General features: G+C 40.1%; 1 protein-coding gene across 1 annotated transcript in view; it reads right to left on the bottom strand.

Moving 5' to 3' along the window:
* The window catches only part of skap2 (src kinase associated phosphoprotein 2), a 29102-nt gene extending 20834 nt beyond the window's left edge, over positions 1-8268 (bottom strand). The window contains exons 1-4 of the mRNA XM_036539453.1: positions 8081-8268; positions 7238-7343; positions 6068-6093; positions 3686-3790 (exon numbers count right to left, since the gene is read on the bottom strand). Of these exons, the coding sequence (XP_036395346.1) occupies positions 3686-3790; positions 6068-6093; positions 7238-7343; positions 8081-8120 (277 nt within the window). The 5' untranslated portion in view covers positions 8121-8268. The remainder of the gene's footprint in view (positions 1-3685; positions 3791-6067; positions 6094-7237; positions 7344-8080) is intronic.
* Between the last annotated feature and the right edge of the window lie 16941 nt (positions 8269-25209).

Raw genomic sequence — 25209 nt, forward strand, 5'->3', positions numbered from 1 at the left:
GCCCCTGCACAGCATTCTGCAGCCAGGCTTGGACCCGCCGACCATCTGTCATCCAGCCCGGACTCAAGCCAGCCTGTTCTTCCACATTTACTTCTAATTGCGCTTAATGCTGCACTAATTGTTTCAATGGGGAATCACTTTGTACAGGCAAAGCTGAGTATGAAGCTAGCCCTTCCCTGTACAGTCCGTTGGCAAGACCCATCTTTCATCTGTGCTCAGCTCGGACCTGAGGGGGCCTCGAGGGCCTGGGGGATGCTGGATGGAGGTTTGGGGTCTGCTGCTCTGTGACCATGTGTCTCACGGGCGGAAACATGGACTTCCACAATTAATCATTCCACCCAGCCGCCTGGTAACTTAGGGGCATAGCTCTGTGATGTATGAACCGTGCCAGAGCAACGAGCCCCCGACACTAAGCCCAGCGTGGCTCTGATGCACTGCACGAAATGGCAGACCCACACAGCTCAGCGTTTAATCACTCCTGTAAGTTTTCACACATCAGAACTGAACTGTCTTTGTATCATGCCCACAACAAATCTGGTTCAACTGCAAGGATGGGGTGATTTAAACCCTCATTACACAACCCTCTTCAAACAGGGACCTATCCTTCTCCTCCTTTTCTCCCTCCCTCCTTGGCTTCTTCCTTGGCACGTGAATACTGCTGAGAGCTTCACAGCAACTTTCCAACAGTACTGCAACATCGAGCAATAAATGAGACATTTTTCTTTTAATTAATTTTAATGTTTATTTCCACATTAATATGAATAGGCCTGTCTTGAGAATAGTCTCCTTTACTTAGAGTTTTTGAGCTGTCATATCTACAACGATTCAGTGTTTTCAAGAGAATGCTAAAACCCTAATAACGTCAATTCTACAGAATCCTGACTCAAACAATGCTAGTCTCAGTCCACCTCAACTTCACAGTTCTCATTTTGCAAAGCAGATGTATTCATACCAAAGGTCCAAGTCCTTTACTGAATACGTCACCAAAAACTGTAGTTATAAAAATAAATTCACAAACTTTTTGTGCACAGTTGCTGCACTTCGAAATCAGTCACTGCTAAGGACCTAGTTTGCAACTGAAATGTATATATACACATATAGTGAAAACTGATACACACCACCATATACTTACGTCCATGGAACGCTGCAACGAAAAGCTTGTGCAAGCTTTGGTAACCATTTAGCACATAATGAATGTAATGTAATGTAACGCAATACACCGACATGTTCCTTGACTCGTTTTGAGGCTTTGGAATCATCACAATGTTACCTGCCTCAAGATCACATTCTTTAGTGTTCTATAGGCAACTGCAGAGCGACAGTTCAGGAAGGCTTGAGGGTGTTTTCAGCCTCTTTTTTCAAATTTTAAAAATGCATCTGCTGCCACAGTCTTGTGAACAATGCAGCCAGTGTATGCCTTATCTGATAAGGAGACACAATATGGAACACCTTCAGATCAAGTCCTTATCTGAATAGAGACAGCTCTGAGTTCAAATAATAGCAGGAAGAGATGGAAGTGTTTACTGTGAAATACAAAACACTTAACTTGACAGATAAGACAGCAAACACCTGTGATGAAGAGATGTTGATTTTCTTGTGCAGCCACCAGAAACCAAACCTGTATAGGCTCCAAGACGGAGTCTGAGAATAATGCCCGTTTAGACGCTGTCATATCATTAAGTGTGAAAGAGCACACTGTCCACCGTCTCAAGCAGAGTTAGAGGCATTCAATTCTTTTTGTATTTTCTCTTTCCTTATTAGGAGCTCATATCCTGGGTGACTTACATAGCTCACATTTTTACGCACTCATTCATACGGCTGGGTATTTACTGAAGCAGTTCAGGTTAAGTCACCTACTCAGCATTATAACCGCCGTGCCAGAGCCTGCTGGCTACGAGCTCTTAACTGCTACTGTATGCTACGCTGCCACCTGCCCTCAGGCGTACTCAGTGCTCCCCGTTTCTGAAGATTGTGAGACACTTGGACATAAGAAAATGTACATGCTGCCCAGGGCAAAACACCTCACACACGTATTTACGGTAATACAAATGCATGACAGTGTTTACATATATTTGCATCCTCAGTCTTATCTGAATAGGAAAGTGCAGAACAAACACTAACACTAGTCTTTCTGAAGGCACCCTTTCATGCCATTCTCCTGCTATGGTGTAAGTGGAATGACATACAACAGCACAACTGCATGAAACGGCATGGTTCCTCAGAGGAGATTCTCTGCCTCTCTTACCCACACCAAAGCAGAGTGGCGATCAGCGCAGGAGCTGCACCCAAACTCTACTGAACTGTTCTTGCTCTCCTGTTTGTCTGTGAGAGGGACAATACAACTACCAAAGATCAAAGCCAGGGAACAATTCGCTTAACTCCAGTCATTCAGCAGTTTGCAAAAACAATTCAAATTATCGAAAAAGTAATGTCCTCATTCAAAAGGGGCGAATCTAATACATTCACTCACGCACACACACACACCTTTAAGACAGGCTGTTTTTACCAAATGCCCTTGTTTGAAAGTTTACTGATAGATCACAGCTCTAGAAGACATGCTGACAAATGTCGATGCTTGAGCTGAATTTAGATACTGACTGCACTCCTGATGTCCTAGGACTCCAGTTCTCCTTTGTTCATTGACTTACAATAATCTCCCTGCTCCTTAACAAAGGAGGGACTTTCCCAAATAGGGCTTCCCTTCCCAGTCACTACCCCAGCCACTGCGAGGCTACTTCTGTTGCCAAAAGAATTTCTTCCCTCTGTCTTAGGTCAGTGTTCCTGTGTTTGACATACGTGACCTGTGGGTGAACCTGCCACTGGCGAGCCACATCAAATACACACACAAACATATCCAATCATAATTCACACTGCCAAAATATGCTGTACTTTATGATGACCAATTGCTGGAATGCTATAAGGATGATATACATGCAAGCTTAAAAAAAGAACATTATGGTGAAGGATAAACTTTATTTTTGAGTTTCTCCTTGATAACCGGCTCCAAAGTGTTGCCTTTATAGGCTAGAAAGTGGCAATGGTTCAAATTTGTTTTTCACGATGTTCTACAAGTCTTTTAGAACAAACAGCATGAAATGTGTGGAATGCCCAGTTTCTCACAAAATATTTTACATCGTTATTTTAATCAAAGTGCGAAATGAAATTCAGACTATTCAAATTGTAACAGGCTTCCTTTTGCATAATATGCACAACTGCCCTTGATTGAGCATTGCGTTACATAATGTGAATGAACCCAAAATGATTCTTTCAAGCAGACTGCCTCACTCTCATGAGCAGAATTTTTAACAGTGTTAGTGCAGGAATGTTTATATCCCAGTGTTTCCATCACTATATGTGGTTGACTCATATCAGGAATTTCTTTTGAGCAGAATTTTTATTAGTGTTAGTCAGGCCCGGCCTGGCGCCAGGAGAAAATACAGAAAATACAGAGGGTGCAATAAACACCCCCAAAAGCGCAGAGCATGGTGTTAGTGCAGCAGTGTTTATATCCCACTGTTTTCATCACTACACATGGTTGACTCTTATCAGAAAATTTTATGAATGGACCACAGAGCAATAGAAACTAATGTAAACCATGAACCATTACTGCACTTATAACAGTAACAAAAAATGTGCTGAATTTTAAAAGTACAGCTGACTCTAAGTAACAGTATGCATCACTTACCGTCGTAAGCACCATCCTCGTCCTTGTCTGTCCGCTCTGAATGTAGTGAGCCCCCATCATTGTTACTGTCCCCTTCATCTACTTCATCTGAATCCTCGGTGTCTCCTAGGCAACAAAGTCATTGTTAATTCATTAGTCTGATATCTGTCCAACAGAAATAAATTGATGATCCAACCCAGAACACAGCAATTTTCATCTCAGTATTTGATTCCTATTTCCCTTATACCTTGAGGCAGTGTAAAAGTACAACAACATGTGCAGATAGAGAAGGTATTTTGAGGAAGATCACCAATCTTAGTTCACTAGGTTAGAAACTGTGGAAGTAGTTAAAGGTAGGCTAAATGATTTATTAATGAAAACAATATGTAAAAGAGTTAACTGTAATCATAACCAGGCAATTTACACTGACTGAGAAGTCATAACATGACATTTTGGCACAGGTGGATTAAAGGCTGGTTCTTAATAACGGCTGTTGTTAATTCAAAAGTTATTTAATTCAACAGCACCAAGCGGTTATCATTACATACTATGTTAAAGGACTTTTACATCAGTCCGTATAAGCCTTCTACAATGAATCATTTCCTGTGACGACTACATTTGTAATAGCCACTCTCTCCTCAATTTCTCATCCTTCATACCGACCACAAGCGAGTGCCTGACAATACTGGCAGGGAAGCCGGCTTGCTCCAGACAGGTCAGTGGCTTTTAATTCTCTTAACTCTCTGAACATAAATAGAGCCAAGTGTCAAAGATGAGGCAAGAGCTTGCCATTCAGATGATAAACCATATTTCTGAGTACTTATTTTTTCAATACAGGTCACAGAGTGGACAGTATGTTCTTTATGTACAATTAACATAGCAGACATGCAATGAGACCACCAACCTGTGTGTACACTGAATAAACAACAGAGTTGAGACTGCCAAACTGAGGCTTTAATATCTAATCCAGACGAGTGTTAAAATCAATCAAGCCATATTAATTTTTGATACAGGCAAGTGCTATGACATTTCACTGCCCAAGAATCAGCTGTAGTTACTTATAGCAGCTGCAGTTCTTTCACTTCCTCATGGCTCAGCTTTGGTTTCCTGTTTTACTGTGAGGCCTGACAATGGTTTTTAGAGGCCTTTCACATATGGCATTCAAATTAGAGCCTACCAGCCACTGATGTTTCACTTAGGTGCGAGAAAAGGAAAAAAAAATGGTGGTTAACAGTGGTTAAAAGCCAGGCTCAAGACCCACAACAGTTTCCAGTCTTTATTCCACAGCATTTTTTAATCTAGTTGAACTTTTTTAAAGATCTCTCTGTTTATCAATCTACCTCTCTAAGAGAGTGAGATAATTAAAATGTGCCAGCTATCTTTTGGTTTCATACTAGCCCCTGTATTGGCATTCCGACTGCAAATTAGCATCACTTACAATTAGCAAAAAGCTAATTGTATATGTGAACATTTATTTAGTATCAGCCCTGCTTCGCTGTTACATATGTAACAGGCCTTTTGTCAGTGACAAAGATGATGTTCTCATTCAAATACAAATTGTGCAAAACCGTTCTGCCCCATACCACATGGCAAGGTCAAACTCTGTGAAGCTACAGCACACAAATGGCAATTGTTGGTAGAATTGTTGGTGTTGGAAACGAGTAATGAGTTCAAGTTGAAGTTATTTATAAATAAAAGTATGTTCCACTCAAGTGATAAGTGACTGGATTTATTACTTCAAAAGACAGATAACTAAGGAAAGTATTGTAATATGTGAGCATTTTTGCAAAAAGTCATGCCTCTTTGCATGAAAGTCAAATGTATCTGCCTCTTCTGAAAAAGTGATACATAATCACTCCAGAAAATTGTGCCATTTTCCTATGAAAAAGCCAGCAGCTCTCAACATAAAGCTCTCAGTATAAATCTGGCATGAGCCTTATTTGTCTGTGTTACTAGAGGGTCTACGCATTCACCTTCACCCCCTTTTCGTTAAGTGATGATATACACATTCATGCACATACACACGCTTTATTAGCCTTAAAGCTTACCTCCAATGACACGTTATTTTCAATGTGGGTAACTAATATATAAGCAAAACAGTATTTACTAAAATGTCTTTTGGGGTGAATAAATGGTTTGAAGAATGGTTATGCTGTGACCATCTACATCTGACAGCAGATAGCTAGCTAACCAGCTAATAGTTTGCATGAAAATTACAGTAGCCAGCTATTGTAGTATTTAGTGAATAAGTAATGTTGCCATGCTTCTGGATGCTGGTCTGGGGATTCACAGTGCAGACTTTTTAAAATATGCACACACGCACACACACACACACACACACACACACACACACAGACAGAGAGAGGGGGGGGGCAGAGGGAGAAAGGGAGAGAGAGTACTCACGCTTCTCCTTGAAGTCATAGGGGTAACTGTAAAAGACACATTTCAATTTAGATTACATTTACAGTCTAATGCATTTATTATGAATATATCTATCACAAAACATATATAATCTCAGACATACATCAGTGCTAATACAGAGTTTACATGGAGTGATATATGAATGTGATATAATTACCTCATTATTAAACCTTATAAAACCTTATCATACCTTATAAAAAATTACATAATTAGGCATCAAAGCTCTGTAAACCTACAAGACTGTAGGTCTTGTGGTCTTTTTAAGTACAATTTTCTGTGGATGCCCAAAGCTACACAACAATCATCACTGATTTGAAATGACAATGGTATGCATATGATGGAGGGTCTCCCATTGCATTTAGAGCCATATGTTTTGTTCTATTACTCATATAACCATTAGCTTAGTTTATTTTTATGTGTACACAAGAAGTAGCCACACAGAAGGTAAGAAACCCTTACAGGGTTTACAAGGAACCACACCAGATAACTAGCATGGATTACATAGGCAGACTGAAGAAAGTCTTAAATCTTGAAAATAGATTTATTATTGATTATTTTTGCTTAATCAAAATGTTATTCCATTTATGGTGCAGCAGCCACATCACATTTTAAGAATAGAAGTTTTAAGGCAGAAGTGAGTGAAAGCCACTTCCAATGTATGATCTGCATAAACTGCAGGTCGGTTCTCTATGCCTATGCTCTCTATCTCTCGGCCTATGCAAGGGAATTACAGCTGGTTGGGTCACGTACTTTAGTTCCCCTATCACCTTAAGCAAATTTATGTTTATGTGCACGGAAATTATTTTCATTAATCACTAACATAGCATTCTGACAGATCATGTTATTCATATGCTAATCATAACTAGCTGACTGGATCACAAATGCAGAAACCTAACTGCCTATGACAAACACTCTATATGCTCTATATGTCTTGCTTGAACTGTTGTTGTGAGTTGTATGTTCTACAAATTTTTCTATGCTGAAAACACCTTATGAGTTAGCATTTAAGGTTATAACGTGACACACAAATTCAGACTGGCTTAAATACATACTTTGGTAGTCTTACTGCACAAACTATTTTTCAACAAGCCTACTGTACATTTCAACTTGGTGGCTTCAAGGGATGCCAGCCACCTGTCGTTTATATCATACCTTGACTTGACCTCTTTAATCCTTTTGATAAATGCCTCTCTCTTTTCTTTCACCTTCTTGCTTAAACTCTCCCCTTTCAGACCATCAGACAGGAAAGACTCCAAATCTGAAAATAAAGGCACAATATTTAGATATGTTAAATCAGTAGATATTGTATATGGTGACAGAAAGGATTTTAGTTTCCATTCTTTTAGACACACTAAAAGTAAGGAGCTTACACCTTCTTAAGACAACATAAAATGATAAGCAATGATGTTTATCAAACTAACGTGGACCTGTTACAAACTAAACGCAGTAGCTCACTTTTGTCACTCGACAGTTGCTGCAACACCCTAATTCTGCTTATGAACAGGCTACTTGAGTCGTTTAAATAAACTTCGGGTACATTCGCAGTTTTTAAGACAAACACCCCTTAAGTTAACAGCAAATTTCGTCCTGCAATGCAGAGGAAGTGTTTTCGAAATTGCTTCACTTAGGAACTTGAAATACAAGCAATGATTTCCCCAAAATGAGCATACTAACCGTCATATTTTAAAGCTTTTACAACTGTTACGCACTACTAGTCAAACTAGCTAACTGAATCCACAGCTATCACGTGGCCTACATTAATTCCCTATTACAGGATACAGTTAGTTTCGACTTCGCAGCTGCTGTTGTAGTTATTTCATGTGGAAACCAGACGTTTCTTATCCAATTCTACGTTTTTACCACCTTATACTTCCTCTTTAATTAAATGAGTCTAACACCAGAAAAAAAAATGCATTTGGCAACAACCTTACATGTGGATAAGTGCGTCGTTTGCGATCGACAGAGAAGCTTCAACAGGCGTAGTTTTCCAAATACCTGAAATTAGGGCTATTAAATCCTCTGGAATTGACGGCATGGCGGGTGCGCTTTTCGGCCAGGTCCTCTATTTAGCAGGCTAGACAACACGGAAGTTCTGTTATACCGTAAAATACGGAAGTGGACAGAAACATTTCAATGATTCAGTGCAACTAACTCCTTCCCATTCGGCTTCGGCTTCAGGAACAGTAAGCTAAATCCAACTTCCTCTTTCCGAATTCCTTTTGTAAACTTCTCCGCGCAGTGGAATTCCGCCCGGGACTCGTTTCTCATTGGTCTGGCATCTATTATTTGCATAGGCCAGTTGTACTTCTGCAAGTTTAAGTTTATCTGTGTGGAATTTGTTCCTGTAACTAATGAATTCATGGAAGGTTTTTCATGCGTCTACATGAGTCCGTCAATATTTATTTCAGGTATAGTGATAGTATGCAAAGTGTGACACTGCAGAAATTCCCTTTCTAAATAAAAACAGAATTTAATCGCCCTCGGTCGTATGTTTTATTTAAATAATTTAATAAAACACCAGAGTAATAATCTCTATATAATACGTCACATTGACCTGCTTCCGGAACGCACATTAGCTTTAATTTATCTTAGATTAGTCAAAGTTTAGCTGAGACAGCGCTCTGAGGCGGGGCAAGAGTTCAGTCCGCAATAGTAGTCAACATATGACTGAGCAAACGAAAAGGGATTGCATGAATGTAATACTCAAATCGTAAATTATTCGTTTATGTATTCGTTTATATATTTGTGTTCCTAATATAATCATTTTGTAATATTTTGCTTAATCTGTATAACTATCAATGTATCTTTTTATTGTATCTTGATTGTCTTATTCATCTCAATATTAAAATAGGCTACTATATGGAAGTCGATGTAAGGACAGTTTAACTAATCGATTTTGTACCAGATAGTCTTTGTGGTTCGATGTCACCTCAGAGCACTCAAAATCCATTTATTCTCCTGAGGAAGAGTGTTGCTTCCATACTAGATGTTCAAACCCCTTTAAATTAACAATGTGCCACGTGAGTTATGAAGATTTGGGGAAAACATGACCACTGTGGCATCTCCATCACAAGAGTGATCTAACCATGCTTGTTGAATTAAATGCCCGAAACTGGCCACAGAGCATCAGTACACCAGCTCTCTTTGCTAATACATCCAATTTCTTCATGTCTTCTGCTAACTTCTGTCTGATTTTGTATTGGCGTCACTCTCAAGGGACGCAAACAAATTCAAGTAATATATCAAGTCATCGTGCACATTAGTTCTCTGAATAGCAAACGTTGGCATTCCTCATCTGATGAGTTTCATGTACGGCTGGCATCTCTCCGGTAGCTCAGCTGCAGCCATAGTATTTAGCCCCTGGTGTTTCATATTTACAGTTGGCAATTTTTCATTTCCTTCCAGTTGCACTTATACGGCTTATGGACACGCCTTATGGGCACGAGTGCAACTTTGTATGTAGAGAAGACATAGGCTTCAGAAAACAAGTGATGTTTACAATTAACGCAAAGATTCCTAGAAAGAATCGCATTTACCACATTTACGCATTTACTGAGGTACTTCACCACTAGGGGCGTTGTTGATCACCAAACACCTTGGAGAGTTTTGAAGTTTGGTCATCTGAATCAGTCTGTGTATAAGTATAAAGCTGACAGACAGCCAAAAGGCTCTGACCCTCTGACCCTTCCAGACATACTTCCCTAGAAGTTTACATGATGCATAATGTCCTTTTAAAGACACATAGACAAAGGAAAGTATAAACACATTAATACTATAATAATTGACATATTAATTTATTCTGTCCTTCATGTCAGTTACATTAGCATTTAAATGCATCTGCCATACTGCATCATAGACAGATCTGTGATAGATGTCATCAGCATGGTTCAATGAGAAAAGGTGTCACTAGTTAATTACACAAAATAATGACGGCTACCATAGAAGATCAAAGCCATTGTCACTGTGTATGGTCAAATACATAGTATTTTCTGCTGAGCAGTCATGCAGCAGGTATCTTTCTAGGATGGAATATCTGCCAGATTCCAGTGTAACCCATACCACTGGATTCAAAGCTGAACAGATATTAGGGTAAATATAAAGGGCTTTGCCCATACTATTTTGTGACATTTGGCAGCATTTAGAGATACTGTCCTTTTTATGAGTTCAAAGCATGAGATAAAGGGAATTGAGTTCCACACAATGGTATGACCAACTACCCCTGGCTCAAAATCCAATCATGCTAAATAGCTATAAAGGGAAGAGCTAACCAAATCTGATTGTGTGTTATGTGAGAGTATGGAAAAAAAAATCCAACCCAAAAGTGGCATAAGACACTTTATTTTTCATTTGTCAGGTTCCAGAGGTCATGTTTTGACAAACAGAATAAAGTAACTGTGCTACAAACCCTTCCCCCCATATACCTATACTAAGTTCCTGGAGGACCACATTTTGGCCATGGGGAGGCAGGGGACTGGGGAGAGAGGCTATCATTATTTTTAACAACATGCCCAATAAACCTTACCCAGAATGTGATGCATCCATGGAGACCAGATCATCCATAACGACCCTGCAGATTGAGGCTCTGCTCTGTCGCTATCTGTAGGGTTGTGACCTTCTCTCTCCGGGTAATCCACAGCCAAAAGCCCTAATTCCTGCCGCTATGCCACTGTCTGTTCAGAGCGTGATGATGAATACACTTGATCTGCTCACTTGGCTGTCAGACACGCCCCCTGTTCATGGAGCTTCTTCCCTCCCACAGACTGGTGGTGTCCTTAGGATATCATGGTCTCATGGTATTTTAGGATGTTGTGGTGTTTGGGTATACCTCTTGATCTGAATCAATGTGCCAGTCTGAGCAAAGTTTTGATTATAAAAGATATATGGGCAAAAGTTTAAATGTGACAGCATCAGTACCATAATTTTATACATACATCACACCACTACTCTTAGAAGACTCCACCTCAGAGACAAATACATTTATGTTACAGTTACAAGAACATCAGTGATCTTCAATAAATACACTGTAAGGAAGGCTGAACAGGTGGGGTTTTACAGCATCAAAAGGTGTGCAAAATACACCTGGGAGGTGAAGCTGAATTAATAAATGAAGGAACCCCTTCCACCCATTCTTCTCCTGATCAGATGTTACCTGTCAGGAGCTGCTGTCCCCTGAAGGGTTGAGGCCTGGAAATCTTCATGTCTTCCCTGGACTTGAGGGGAGCCTCCAAGTGTCAGGAGGAGCCCTTTCATCCTCTGCCAGGGCTCAGGTGCTGAGCTGGAGTTTCGGGGACGGAATGTGAAAGCTTTCTCACATCTGGATTCCTCCCAGCTTCAGACAGACCGCAGTAGCAGACAGCCCTGAGGATCCACAGAATTTTTGCATTGTTTTCTTTCCCTGCTCCTACTCATAACACATGCATGCACACATGTGCGCGCACACACACACACACAAGCACACACACACGCACATACACCCCCCTCACACACACGCACGTACACATGCAGTTACACACACACACACACAGTTACACAGGCATTCCGACACTCACACAGTTACCCACACATGCCCCCATGTACACAAAGACACACACACACACACACAAACACACACATATATTCAGTCTGAATTCATGAACATCCAAGTGTACAGCAGAGTTTGGAATTGAATATATCAGGGCTGTCACACCTCACACAAAATTTAGCACAACTCAGCTGACTCTCCACATGGCTAACAATGCAGATAAATGAAGAGTGTGCAGCGCATTTCTAAAGTGGCTGTGGCCCTGGGGGTGGGAGGATCAGGGCCAGTGACCTGTGCAGAGGTGTGGAGGACATGGGAACAGGACATGGGGTGTCACTCTGTGGTTTATGGAAGGCAGTTGGTAGAAGGAATCCGAGAAAGTTCAGGTGAGAAAGAGCATCATTGAAGGAAGTCATTTTTGGTCTTGACTCTAGGCCTGAGGGTTATGGGTTCATATCCCAGGGGAAATATTGTTGCTGTACCCTATACCAAGCTCCTTTACCTCAGTTCCTATGTAAGCTTTGTAAGCTCAGTTTTGTAAACCAGCAACTGAACAACATATTTAAAATGTAAAGCATTGTTAATTCCCCTTGACAGGAGATGGGGAATATAAATATTATCATGGTATATGAAGTGGATGACAGTTCAGTTATGGACAGGTGGGGGACGAGGAAGCTCTCTGTCAATATCTGCAACTCCTGTCTAGGAAGGACCTGTCCGAGCAAGCCAATAACTTTTTTTATCTTGACTAAAGATTCTCACTTACCGTTCCGTTTTGACACGCTGACCCTTGAACCTCCTCTGACCGGGATGTGACAGCGTTCTGCACGGAGGGGGAGCTGAGAGACAGTCTGACCTCTGACCCTTCCCTTGAAGAGAGAGCACGGTGTCACACCTCGTCTCCTGGCAGAGCTCTGCGTCTCTGCATTTCATCAGGTCCAGGTGTTAATGGAGGCTCAGCACCCTCCACCAGAGGCAGTGGGGGGAGGTGGGTGCGTATGCGTGCATGTGTGCAAATGTGTGTGTTGATGACAGAAGTCAGAAAGGTCATTCAGAGAGCAAGGAGGCAAAGCGCTCCCCACCGCTGCCAACACCCCTGCTCCCCACAGCATTGAAGCAGGATATCTGGGCTGCTTCCCCAGGCACGTTCCTGGCATCTGCCACACTGCAAGTAACTCCACGGGTTCTTGGAGGTACTTTCTTATGAAGATCAGAATATGTGGGACGCTAGCAGCCCTGATGCACTAAGAAGAGGCCGTTGTTTTCACCTCGGTGGCAGTGAATGAAGACTCTCCTTTTTTCTCATCACATTTTATTGTTTCTTGAGGTCCACGGCACTCAGCCAGTCCTTTGCTTTTTTTCTGGGGACAGAAACTGTGTCCCCAATTGGCAGGCAGGTCCCTAAACCCCCTGATTGTGCTGTTGAAAAAAACATGACACTAATCCTGTTAAGTAGATGTTTATCTGAGTGGGGTGAGCGGAGGCCCGAGTGGCACCAGTATTGATCCATCTCAGCCCATTTGCATGCAGGCATCTGCTTATTGCCTTGCTTTCTGATGCTTTCTGTCTGGGGACGCTTTCTCTGAAGCTACAAAATTAATATTGTTTTAATTTATTCAGCAGAAACCTTTACCCCAAGGCTGCTGAAAATATATTCTGGAACTAGTTTACTCAACAGGGTTTACTTCATCTTACTGAAGAAAAAAATCAACAAAATGTCTCTCCCCTGTTCTGTGTAGAGGGCTGTAATTGCTCTCTGGAATAAAGGTATTGTTTGTGTGGCTCTCCTATCTGAATGTTCACAGTATGTAAGGATAAAATGCCTCAGTACAGAAAAAGTGCTAATCCCCTTTTATTTTTTGATGATGAGGATTACAACTGAAAAAAATGCAGGTATTTCATTGAATTGCATAAATTGGTAATGAAAATCAAATACACATCAAATTGCAACAAATATGTTTAACAGTTGGGGTGTACACAATCTACGTGTTTCTTTCTGATTTGTCAATAGCAGGTGCATATTAACAATAGTTTGGATATTCAATGCTTTCTTTTTTCATGGCATAGGCATATGCTTACCAATGTTTGTGTAAAAGAAAAATAGAAAATAAGAATCCAGAACCTTGTGAATAAGTTGAGTTCATAGTGTAACTCATTAAAGTGAAAGCTACCTAAGGATTTAGAAAACATTTTTGCCATGATCTGTGTATACGTGTTGTAAGAATGTATGTCTTTGCCTCACATGTGTCTGTATTTTCACAAAAAGGACAGAGCAGAGACTGTGCCAAGGTTGTGAGTTTTGTATTTTTATAGTCTGGGCAGCATACATTAGTACAATCATACAGAAAAGGGCAGGTGAACAGAGAACAGAAAAGATGGAGAAAGAAGTAAAAAATGCTGATGTTTTAGCATAACTTTGCACCAAATCAACACTTCCCCATCTGCATATTGGCTGGAGCGGCGTTAACTCGCTCATCTGAATATCGGCTACCGCCACTTTAGCATGCACGTCAGGGCCGGAGGTGCCGTGAAGCCAAATGCCAGTCTATAGATTGGAGGGACAAAAGATCACATCATCAGGCGGCGGACACGAGTGACATGCCGCGAGCGGCCAAATGATCGCTGCCAATGCATGGTCTGATGATGCCGTTATAGACAGTGCTGTCATTAGCCGGTCCCCGCGGACACCCGCTGGCGCTGCCACAGCACAAATTACAATGCCGGGCCTGGGTGGGGATCAAGCCTTTAGCCTCTCTCCAGGTGAGAGAGCAAGAGGGGGTCAGCAGCCTGCTGCATCCTCTGACCAGCAGAGAGATCAGAGAAGAATACACACATACGCACAGCCGCATGAGAGTGAATGTGAATGTGAATGCTTAATAGTGTTAACAGCATTTTTGTAATTACATGGTAAGGACCAGAGGTGAAGACAGGTTAAAACTGAGCGCTGGAGACAATATATGGAAAAAACCCTAATGAACATATATGAGTTCTGACTTGATTGTTCTAGACAGCCACATAGGTTGTCCTCACAAAGCATTTACTCAGAAGCAAAATGCTCAAAAAATGTTCAAAAATAACTGAGAGTTCTGTTCTATACAGCATTAGTCTCCATGACAGACTTTTGAGACTATGCTTCACAGTTCCAGCTTAATGCATTCAATTTGTGTCATGAAGTACGGCAAGGAACAGCATAATAATTTATGATTTTTCAGTGGAGTGTCTATTTATGAAGTGTGGATTTCAGATTACCTATCATTACTGGTGATCCTTTTCTGTGCAGTTTAACTTTAACACAACATTGTTGAGCCTTGAGGGCTGGAAATGTCTTTCCATCTTTAAAGGATTAAAGTACTCAGGTGATGTTTTAAAAAAAGCTTAGAGTTATTTTACACCTTACTTTAAATCCCTCATTTGTCATGAGGCTATCCCACTCTCCAGACTATGTCATCCAGTGTCAAAAATTCCTTGACAGTGTGGATACGTATACAATCAAACAAAGATGTTTTATAACCATCCTACCCTTCCTGAATCAAACGATCAAATAGAGCTACATTTAAATTAAATTAATGAATCATCTTTCATTCAATATAGTGGTCTTTGTAATGAAATTGTCACAGATTGCTTCATAATGCACTATTTCCAGAGGGAATAAGAGGGTAGCTGCAACTTCTGAATACATTACAGGAAAAATTTAGAATTTTTCATGTGTTGGCCATAAGTCATAAGGCTGATGTCTTTTTAAATGCTTTTCACCTTGTTTTGTACACCTATTTTGGAACTGCCAATTGTATATTAGCCTCATCTCACCAGGGTTGTGGTACACTTGCAGGCAGGGAATGGCTACTTTTTGCACTACAGGTCACAGAGGACACTACAGTGGATTGGATGTGCATTTAAGGATGTACGCTACTCTGCTGACGTCATCAAAGTAACTGAATCTGCCTGACAGCGATGAGACGAGGGCACCCTAGCCGACTTACTCACCCTTACCCCAGCAGAAGGGAGCCAATATATTCTACCCCTGTGGGATCATCGTGAGTTGATGGTATGGCTGGGATCCTGGTCCATACAACTCAAGGAGAGTGCCTTAACCACTGGCCCTCTCAGGACCCCATGAGTAGCTTGTTATTGCTCGCTGCCTGGTGAAAGCAAAATTACAAAAATGCCTATTTCAGGCTTTTTTCAGAGATCCGTTCCTACAGTCTTTGCCTGGGGGTGCATAGGTGGCAAAGTTACACCTGCGTTAAGAGGGAGAGATGGTTCTTACGTCTGTCGTGAGAGCAGCTCTTTCCCTGTCTGCCTCGGGCTCTGCAGCAGCGGTGTAAACGGATCTCACGCCACGGGCTCTGACAGCTGTGTGGACTTGGAGCCAGCTGTTTCTGTTTGAAGCTACCTCAGAGCTATCACCTTTTGTGGCTGTGGTGTCACCCCCCCCCCCCCTATGGGGAGCAGACTCATGGTGTCCGTACTGAAAATCCTCACATCTGCTGGAGAGGACACACTGAGACAGGAATTCTGCAATGCTGAGCAGCCAGAAGGCAGGAGAGTAGGGCATCCATGCTAGCATGATATGCTTATATGTAAACAATACAACTACTTTATTAATTTTTTCAAAAGTGTTTTAATTTGCTCTTGGAGTCAATACTGTTCATTGTGTATGAAGCATAAGCATGGTAAAACGGAGTATCCTCTGTCTTGTTTGCCAGTTCTGTAAAGAGAATGCTGTGAATTTCAGATACACTTGCAGGTCACTGATGTCTCTTTTAAACCTACCGCTTCTCTAATCCACTGGTGATGGATGGGATGAGTGAGAACACTTTCATCTCCTCTTTCACCAAAGGGCTGTGAATTATCCATTTACTGTACAGTGCATCATCTCTAATATATATAACACAAGATGACCTTAGTGACGCTGAAACAAATACAGTTATTCAGGGACTGCATGTCTGGTTGTCTGCCTGGATTGTATAATGATATCTTTTTACAGAAACATAATTAGATATTTTATCAATTTATTATATAATATTGATGTAAATATCAATATCAGCCATCTTCAAAAATCATTTTTCCATGCAAAAATCATTTGAAAATGATTTACTGTGCTTTGAATGCACTGTATGCAAACTGTTGTCTACAGTTGTCATGCTTTCCTGAATCTCAGTTAATCCATCATGTTTTATGTTGATCTGGATCTGTCAGGCTGGAGACAAATTTGTGCTAATCCTGAAAGACTGCATTTGAACTTGTTGCTTTCACACTTAGACAAGAGAGCCCTTTATGCATATGGGATTGACAGTTCACAGCAGACCCGGGCCTGGCTGTGTGAGACCAACACTCCTGTTATTTTTATGTGATGAAAAGCCATAACCCGAAGGCATACTGCAACTCCCTCTCACTGATCACCTTCAACTTTTCGTTACACCTGGGATCCCCCCTTGGCAATTTCATGCGTACACCTGTCAATCTGTCCTCACTGTGTGATATGGGCTACACTTAGGTGTGAGGTGTACTCAGACTATTCAGAAATGTTTTCAACTGCTGTGACAGTAATGTATTATTTTCATCGTATCTCAGACTCAATTGCTACCGTGCCTATTTCGTTTTAGTTAGTTTCATGGGAGAATCACTCACTTTGCATTAAAGAATCTCTTTTGGTATTCTCATTTTCTCTGAGGACAGATCTTATCTGGAAATTGAGGATTTAAATTCTCTCCTCCTTTCAATGTCCTATTGTTCAAACAAGGCAACAAAAAATCTGGCCAAAAGATTGGTGATAGCGGAGATGTCACAGCTCTAGCTGATGCGCAAAACAAACATGACCAATATTACAAAAAATGATTCATTTAAAAAATCAAAACAAACCAAAGAAAACCAGTCTGCACCAAGCCACAGTGAATTGAAGAAAAAAGCTGGGATCTGTTAACCCATTTGAAATTAAGCTGATGGGTGCAGATCTATTATTGTTAAGTCTGAGCTGATGATTTTTATGAGGGAGTCATTAACATTGTCACACACATTTTGTCATGGTTGAATTATAAATTACTGCTAATAAATGAACAAACATTTAAACATCAACAGTTTCTGGTGACAGGCACAGGCTCCTCCTTCACAGAGGACCAGGCTCAGGCACACATGTTGAGTTAAAGAGGGGCAGCCTTCCACTGTCCTCACCGCAACCTCTTATGTGTCCTACTTCCTTGTCTGTTTGCAGTCTTTGACTGTAAGCATATGATGTATTTCATTGACCAGAGTTACGCTCCCACCTCCTATCTGTTGGTGCTTTGAATGTACTGCATGTAGAAATGCACGGCTGCTACTTCCTTGACACTCAGTCCCTTCATGGAAGGCAGAGATGGGGGTGGGGCTGGAACACTTCTTAGTCGTTGCATGGCCAGGGTCAAAGCGAGGGCGCAGGCAGCGTGCAGGATAGAGTCGGAGAGCGGGAGAAACGGCTTGCATTCTTTCACAGTCCACACTCTACAGGACCAATTTTTCATTGTCTTATTGCAAACAGCACAGGCTATATGATGATTTGTAGCAGCTACTGTGTTAAGTGGGGAAAATCTGATTTTTGTTTTCATGAAGTATCAGGTATTTCTGTGTTTTGCAGAAAAGCACTAATCACTAAAACCCAGAGTGTGGAGAGAGAGCGAGAAAGAGTCTCACATTTACGCATATACAAGATTGTTGTCCTTTGCAGTACATTCATTGGAACAATTCATACTAGAGTATTGTCACAGCACCAAACCAGGGATTAAACTCTGAAAACTCCTTGGTTAAATATTATCTGTTGATATTATATGTAAATGTACTAGAAATAACTGTAAAAAAGTAACCACGGAACATAGGAACATAAAAATCATGAGGTATATTGTAGACCGTCAGATCCTTTTGTTTACCTTCACTGAACGGGGGCTCCTAGGCTCTGCCGTGTCCTTGTCTTCCTCTTACCTGACACACAACTCATGAGCTCCTGCTTAGGCTCATTTCCACCTCCAACCTTTAACAAGACGTTGCACTGCAAGGCTCAGTTCCTAGCCCATTACTCTGTTCTCTCTACAGTAGATCGTTGGAACCACTTACTGCCTTTACTTGTTATTTCATGCCACTATTTTGCATATAACATGAAAAAGCCATCAGGAATCTCATTGTCCACTGCAGATGTATCCTCTTAGAAGACCCCACCAATGACTCACACCGAGCTTCTCTGACATGCTGCACTTCTCAGATATACCTGTTCAAGTCCTGGACCTTGTTAATACATGTGACTTATATTTGACATTATGCATTTTTAGCCAGGTTTACAGTCTGTCCTGCCACAACAAACACAAAAAAAAACAAAGTGAGTCAGCTAATCTGGCCTCTCAGTGGCCCAGACAGGTGTTGTATGTACCAGAGCTTAAAAAACAACAACAGCAAAAAACAAGATAAATCCCCAAAACATAAAAACCCCCACCTGTATGACATAAAATGGAAAATGTAGGAGTTGCCACCAAATATCTCCAAGTAAATAATGCACAGACAACTTTCTACATGGGCGGCAGTGTAGCATAGTGGTAAGGAGCAGGACTCAGAACTGAAAGGTTGCTGAATCAATTCACTGTTAGGACACTGCTGTTGTACCCTTGGGCAAGGTACGTAACCTAGAATGCTTCAGTGAATATCCAGCTGTATAAATGGACAATATGTTAAAAAAAGCATTAACCTATGTAAGTTGTTCTGGATAGGAGTGTCTGCTGAATGCCAATAATGTAACTTATTGCATAAATAGCCACCACAGGTACCAGGTTTGTACATCTAACACATACACACATCTAACACACACAACTCCTGCCATAGGTAAGTCACTGCCTCTTAAATCTCTCCAACCACCCACCAGCTAATGGTTACATTATTAATAATATAGTAATAAAAAGGTGTCTAGGTGCACATACTTAAAATATCAGATGAGCCCTAACGCTGACCTTCCATTTTCTTCATACCAACTATGACATAAGAACCTATGTATTTTGCACAATCTACACCATACTGCAACTGATCTATGCACTATTAAACCTGGACCGCTGCATCTCCCTCTTAGCTGACCTCCCTTGCAACACCATGTGGTATTCTGGTAATAGGATATCAGGCTGTCTATCACACTGCCCTGACTTAGATTTTCTGTGGATAAAGAGCATCTACAAAAAAAGTATTTAAAAGGGCAATAATGACACACATGTATAGTAGGTAGTGTTATATCATAATCATATTTCTACGATAGATATTATATTTTAATTATGAAATATGCGTCATTGCATACTTTCAGTTGAATGAGATGGTATTAATGAAGATGAATGAAGCACAAATCAATGGGTAAATAAATCAGCTGAAGTTCTATCTGTGATTTGTCAATGGTGAATAAATGTAACACATATCATTGGTGCAGAAAGAAGTTAACTGTTACACCCAATGTTTATATGAGTTATTCTCCCAAAGTTTATAAGGGTTATGTTTATAATGTTTATAACCCTTATAAACCCAATGTTTATAAAACATCATTTGTTGGAAGTACCACGCAAGTAAAGGCAAGTTACATGAGGCTCAGATTCAGTTCAAACACAATGCATTTTGTCCCTACCTTTTGCAATGAATTCAACTACATGTTACATTTCAGTTGTTGCAAAATACTTTTCATTAATTTCAGTGATCACCAAGCTTGTGGTATGTCACTGGTTAGTGCATTTCTCCAAAAGTTCATTTGAATTATGTAATTGTGTAATAGCATAGTGCCCTTTTGTTAATTTATTTTGTCTTCCTTGAAGACCAAAATTCTTTTACTTCATCCACTCAAAAGAATACACAAGAAACAGAATGCTTCAATGTTTGGTTTTTCTCTACAAAGCTGTGTGCAATATGACATTTATGATCTCCATCAAATTTAACTGGTACACCTAGAGAGAAAAAGACTGAGAACCTTTTATGAGAACTGTCCTCAATGAGGCCATTATCAGAGTACTACTCCCTTCATTTCTAAAAATGAAAATGGGGGGGGGGGGGGGGGAGCCATCACTGTTAAGCAGACAGATATGGAGACTGAGGAAGGATATGGAGGAAGGGGCAGGTCTGAGAAGGGTATGGAATGCCAGGACAAGTTTACTAATGAAGGGAGGTGAAGAAAGGAGAAGGGTGGGGTCAGAGTTACAGAGAAAGGAGAACATTGTGGAGATATGTGTGTGTTGCGTGTGTGTGTGTGTGTGTGTGTGTGTGTGCATGTATGTGGGGGGGGGGGGGGGGCTGCAGCAACAATGTGTACTCCATGGTGGGGGCTGGGGGGATGTACAATAATCCAGCAGGCAGAGCAACATTATCTGCTCTGCATTACTGATCTGAATTAATAGCATTAACAGACAAAAAAGTGAGGTGCGGGTACGGGTGTTGATCAGGAACAAACAGCTTGCAGTGGTCAAAGAAGAAACACAGGGAAAAGGTCAGGTTGGTATAAAGGTTCTTCTTTGTTTAGCGTTGGAATTGGAGGGAAACTGGACAGTGTGATGGAGCCTTAAAATGGAAGAGCATTACAAAGAAGAATAGTGATAGTGTAGAAGTGATACAAAAGCAGTGACAGTGAAGTTAGTTCTAATATTTTGAGATCCCAGTGGCAAATGTTACCACCTCCATACATAGTCCACACCAACCTGAGGAATATATGCAATCCTGGAAGCATGTGGTAGGGTAATTTGCATGTTCTTGTTTATAACAATATAAATAATGTTTGGCTTTTAATCGCATTTATGTGAAAGAAATTTCAACTTCAGAAATATCTGATTATTGTTATTATGGTTATATAGGCCAATAGTATGAGAGCCACCTAGCTGACTGTCCAATAAACAAACCTAACTTTGCTCTAACTAACAAGCAGAGTTAGAGTTTCACTCCCTTGTCCAGACAAGTGTGGTCTCAGATGCCTCATGAACTGACACACAAAGGATGGCGTGAACCATGGTGCACCTTATCGCGAGTTGAGAAACTGTCTGTGATTGTACTGGAGACTCAACCCACACCTGATCTGATACTGAATACGAAAATCGTCCTTCGGTTTCCGACGGTCCCATTATGTTGCAGGACCCCTCGCGCTTCTCGCAATTTACAGGTCTGAGCAATGTTTAGAAATTATTGCATCTGGTGTATTATGTCACTTCATATAATGTGAATAACAGAATTAAACGTATATTAAACAGATCTTAGTAGTCAAGCACGGGGTCAGTCCTCGGTCACGTCTGCTATAATCACGTATTCACTACAGGCACCCAACATAAACGTTGTTGTCGAGGGATCATTGCTCGTATAACTTAATGCCATAATAATTTCTTAACTACACAAACCAATACTGTTATATTTTCCTCTTAATCGCAGAACTCGGGAAAATCGAAATAGAACGATTTTATACTTCTCATATTATTAAGTTAATCACACAGTTGTAAGAATTTTACGATTAGATCAAATAAAAAAAAAACAAAGTGATGATATAATTATTTTATTCATCCTTTTTAGCTGAAGGAAATAAGCTGTTAATAACAATTGTGTGAGTATTTCAATAGAAGTAGAAGAGGGCGAATGAAACTTTCCTGAGTGGTTATTTTAGCTCATGAAAAATTGAATGGGAAGGACTTTGACGTTAGCTCCTCGAGGCAAACAGAAATGTCATGTCTTAATATGTTTTTCATTTATTTTAAATTATCCTATTATATTTTTACCTTTCAGATATTAAAAGGTACAAATACTTTACGGAATAGCTTAAGTTACACTTGCTTCATTTAAACGTTTACTTTTCTTAACTGATTTATATGATTTGCTTATGAAAAGAATATGGTCGACAATACGATGTGGAAATTAAAATATTTGCAGAATAATTGCGTAATATACGAGTAAAGGGGGTCATGGCAGACAACTATGCACTGAATTCAATCCACTCGCTTGACTGGGTTTTGACTTCTGAAAGAAACACGCGAGGAGGCATTCATTTCACTCACTTTCTTTGCTAAAATAACACTTTTGTTTATTTCAGTCCGCATTCAAAAGTAACTGTGGTATAAATACAAGTCATTTTAAAATTGTTCTTCAAAGATAAAGTGAAATCACAAATCGGAGAGGATTGAGTTAGATTATACAGAAATCCGAACACACCTGAAATTAGCACATTAATGCATTTCAAGTGTTGAGTAAATTATATGTATTGCCGACTGTGTATGCCTTGAAACTATTGGCAATTGCTATTATCCTCAACTGAAAAGTATTATACATACTGGCCAACTTATATATATATTTTCTGTACAAAAGTGAAAATGCATGGCAAATAATAGGCAGTAATAGGAATTATCGTACGTATATTTAGAAATAATGGACTGCCAAGCGCATGAAATGTGTATCATGAAACGACAGAAATTATAGCCTATGTACCTGTACTTCTGTGACGAATTATCCAACCTTTTTCTGCTTTGAAGTGCTACATTGAGATATGCTAAAATGTGACAAATTATCTGGAATGAATAATAAAAATAGTTAATTCTATCGACTAAATTGAAAATTTCTATTTTCGTTCCTTTCACATTGGATGCCAATTATTTCAGTTAGAATAATGAACAATTTGAGCAAATAACATGAGTTCATAATGGCATAAATCTCATCAAATCAAAGTATACTACAGAAGTACAACTACCACATACATTGGATACTTTTTTGGGAAAAGTTATTGTCTTATGATTAACTAAAGATATTTCAAATATGAAAAAGCATCTTGCAGAATCGCAGTATGGGACAAGTTAAAATTGTTAAATTATTTACCTATGAACAGGGTGCATGAAGCACCAAAAGACTGCCTGTTTGAATAATTTTTGCCTTGAGTAAGATGATAAATATAAGAGTCTTTTCGATAGAAAACAATCTTACCTTTTGTAGTGATAGTTTTTGTATTGTTTTTGTAATCCCTACCTATAACCACAAGCGTGACCCTGCTAATCATCAGAGAGGTACTTGATCTGAATTGCTCCAGTAAATATCCAGCTACAGCCTACGAATGAGTCGTCATTTAAGTCGACCTTCATGAGCGTGTAAACAAGCAAATGGTGATGTAACGAAAAACCTTATCGCTTAAGGACCTTGATTGTTTTTACTCCCGTTATTACTGTTATTTAATCCTCCAAGTATTACGCACAGGGTTTTATACATTCAAAAGCTCCTGATATGCTTCTGTACCATATGGGCGCAGTGCACCTCTTCATTTAGCCTGGAAATCGTTATCAAAATATTTATAGTTCAGGGCACTTCGACCTGATGGCACTTAGACGCTTGTTAAAAGACATTTCACGGGCTGAAAGAGGCAAAATCACATTCCATCAATAAAGTCAATTTTCATTTAATCCAGATAATACCTTGTCCGTTTAAACCCATTGACCTCTTTATAAATACATTTCCTGATCTGGTCTGTGTTGTGCTTAATCTTCCATTACTAATGGCATATGTATACCTTTCAATCCCGTAAACCGTAACATCTAAAGGTAGGATATTACAATGGATGGCTAGTTTTTACCCAGTCATATCCTTTGACAGTGTCCCAGGGAGACAATCAATCCACTTGCTTCTTTGTCAATAGTGTCCATACGGATAAAAGGTCAAGCCTTCAGCAAGTAGTTCCACTAGAATCACTGTTACTGACACAATACATAAGGGAGCATTTTAAATACATTTGAAAAAGAGGCCGAGGCCCGCATTATAAGAATACTGGTATTATACTGGTATAACTATAACATGAATGATTTTGTAATAGAGAGACAACCACATTCATGGGCCATGTGTGCAGGTGGAGCCTAGGGATTCGGGCAGAGAGAGAGGGAAAGGAGGATGGGCTAGGATGACAAGAAAACAAAAAGCATTCCTGTAGAAGCAGGAGTGTTTAATGAATACTGACCCGTAAACTCTGCTCTGGATTACATGACACTTCATATACATTTTTAAAAGAAACGTTTTTTTTTCACAACTGATAAAACTCAGTGTACAATATGATTCAGTGTAGCATTTTAGCGAACTACGCAGACATTGTCATACATTCATAAAACCACGACTCTCATGACACCAACAAGGCCTGGAGACGGACTGTGAAAGAAATAAGTGTAAACAACGTTCAAAACGAACCCGTGTTGATAGTAACTCCATGCACCGCTTTCAATAGTAGGCTAACCTTAGTGCAATTAGGCTTCTACTGGACTTGAACTTTTAGTGTTCATGAGGTATTTGTTTTACAGCAGACTTCATTTTAAACATACCATTTAAATAACCACTGCTGCCATTTTAGGCACAGATCACATAATATTACCTGATCCATGTTTTATCGTGCTGCTTCCATTTCAGAAAACGATGACTAATGAGGGCAAACTTCGGTACGGATCCCAAAATGTCAACAAAAGCTGTATATCGTTGGTGTTCAACTTTGCAACCCTATTGGATGTTTCAGGTGCTGTTAACAACAGCTAGGTTCAGAGGAAGAGAACACTTTTCATGTTCGTTTTCTTCAGATGAAAAGCACTCCTGAAGATGGATTCAGCTCAGACACACTCTCTGGCCATTTCTT

Source organism: Megalops cyprinoides, chromosome 10, assembly GCF_013368585.1.
Source record: "Megalops cyprinoides isolate fMegCyp1 chromosome 10, fMegCyp1.pri, whole genome shotgun sequence".
Taxonomy (NCBI): domain Eukaryota; kingdom Metazoa; phylum Chordata; class Actinopteri; order Elopiformes; family Megalopidae; genus Megalops; species Megalops cyprinoides.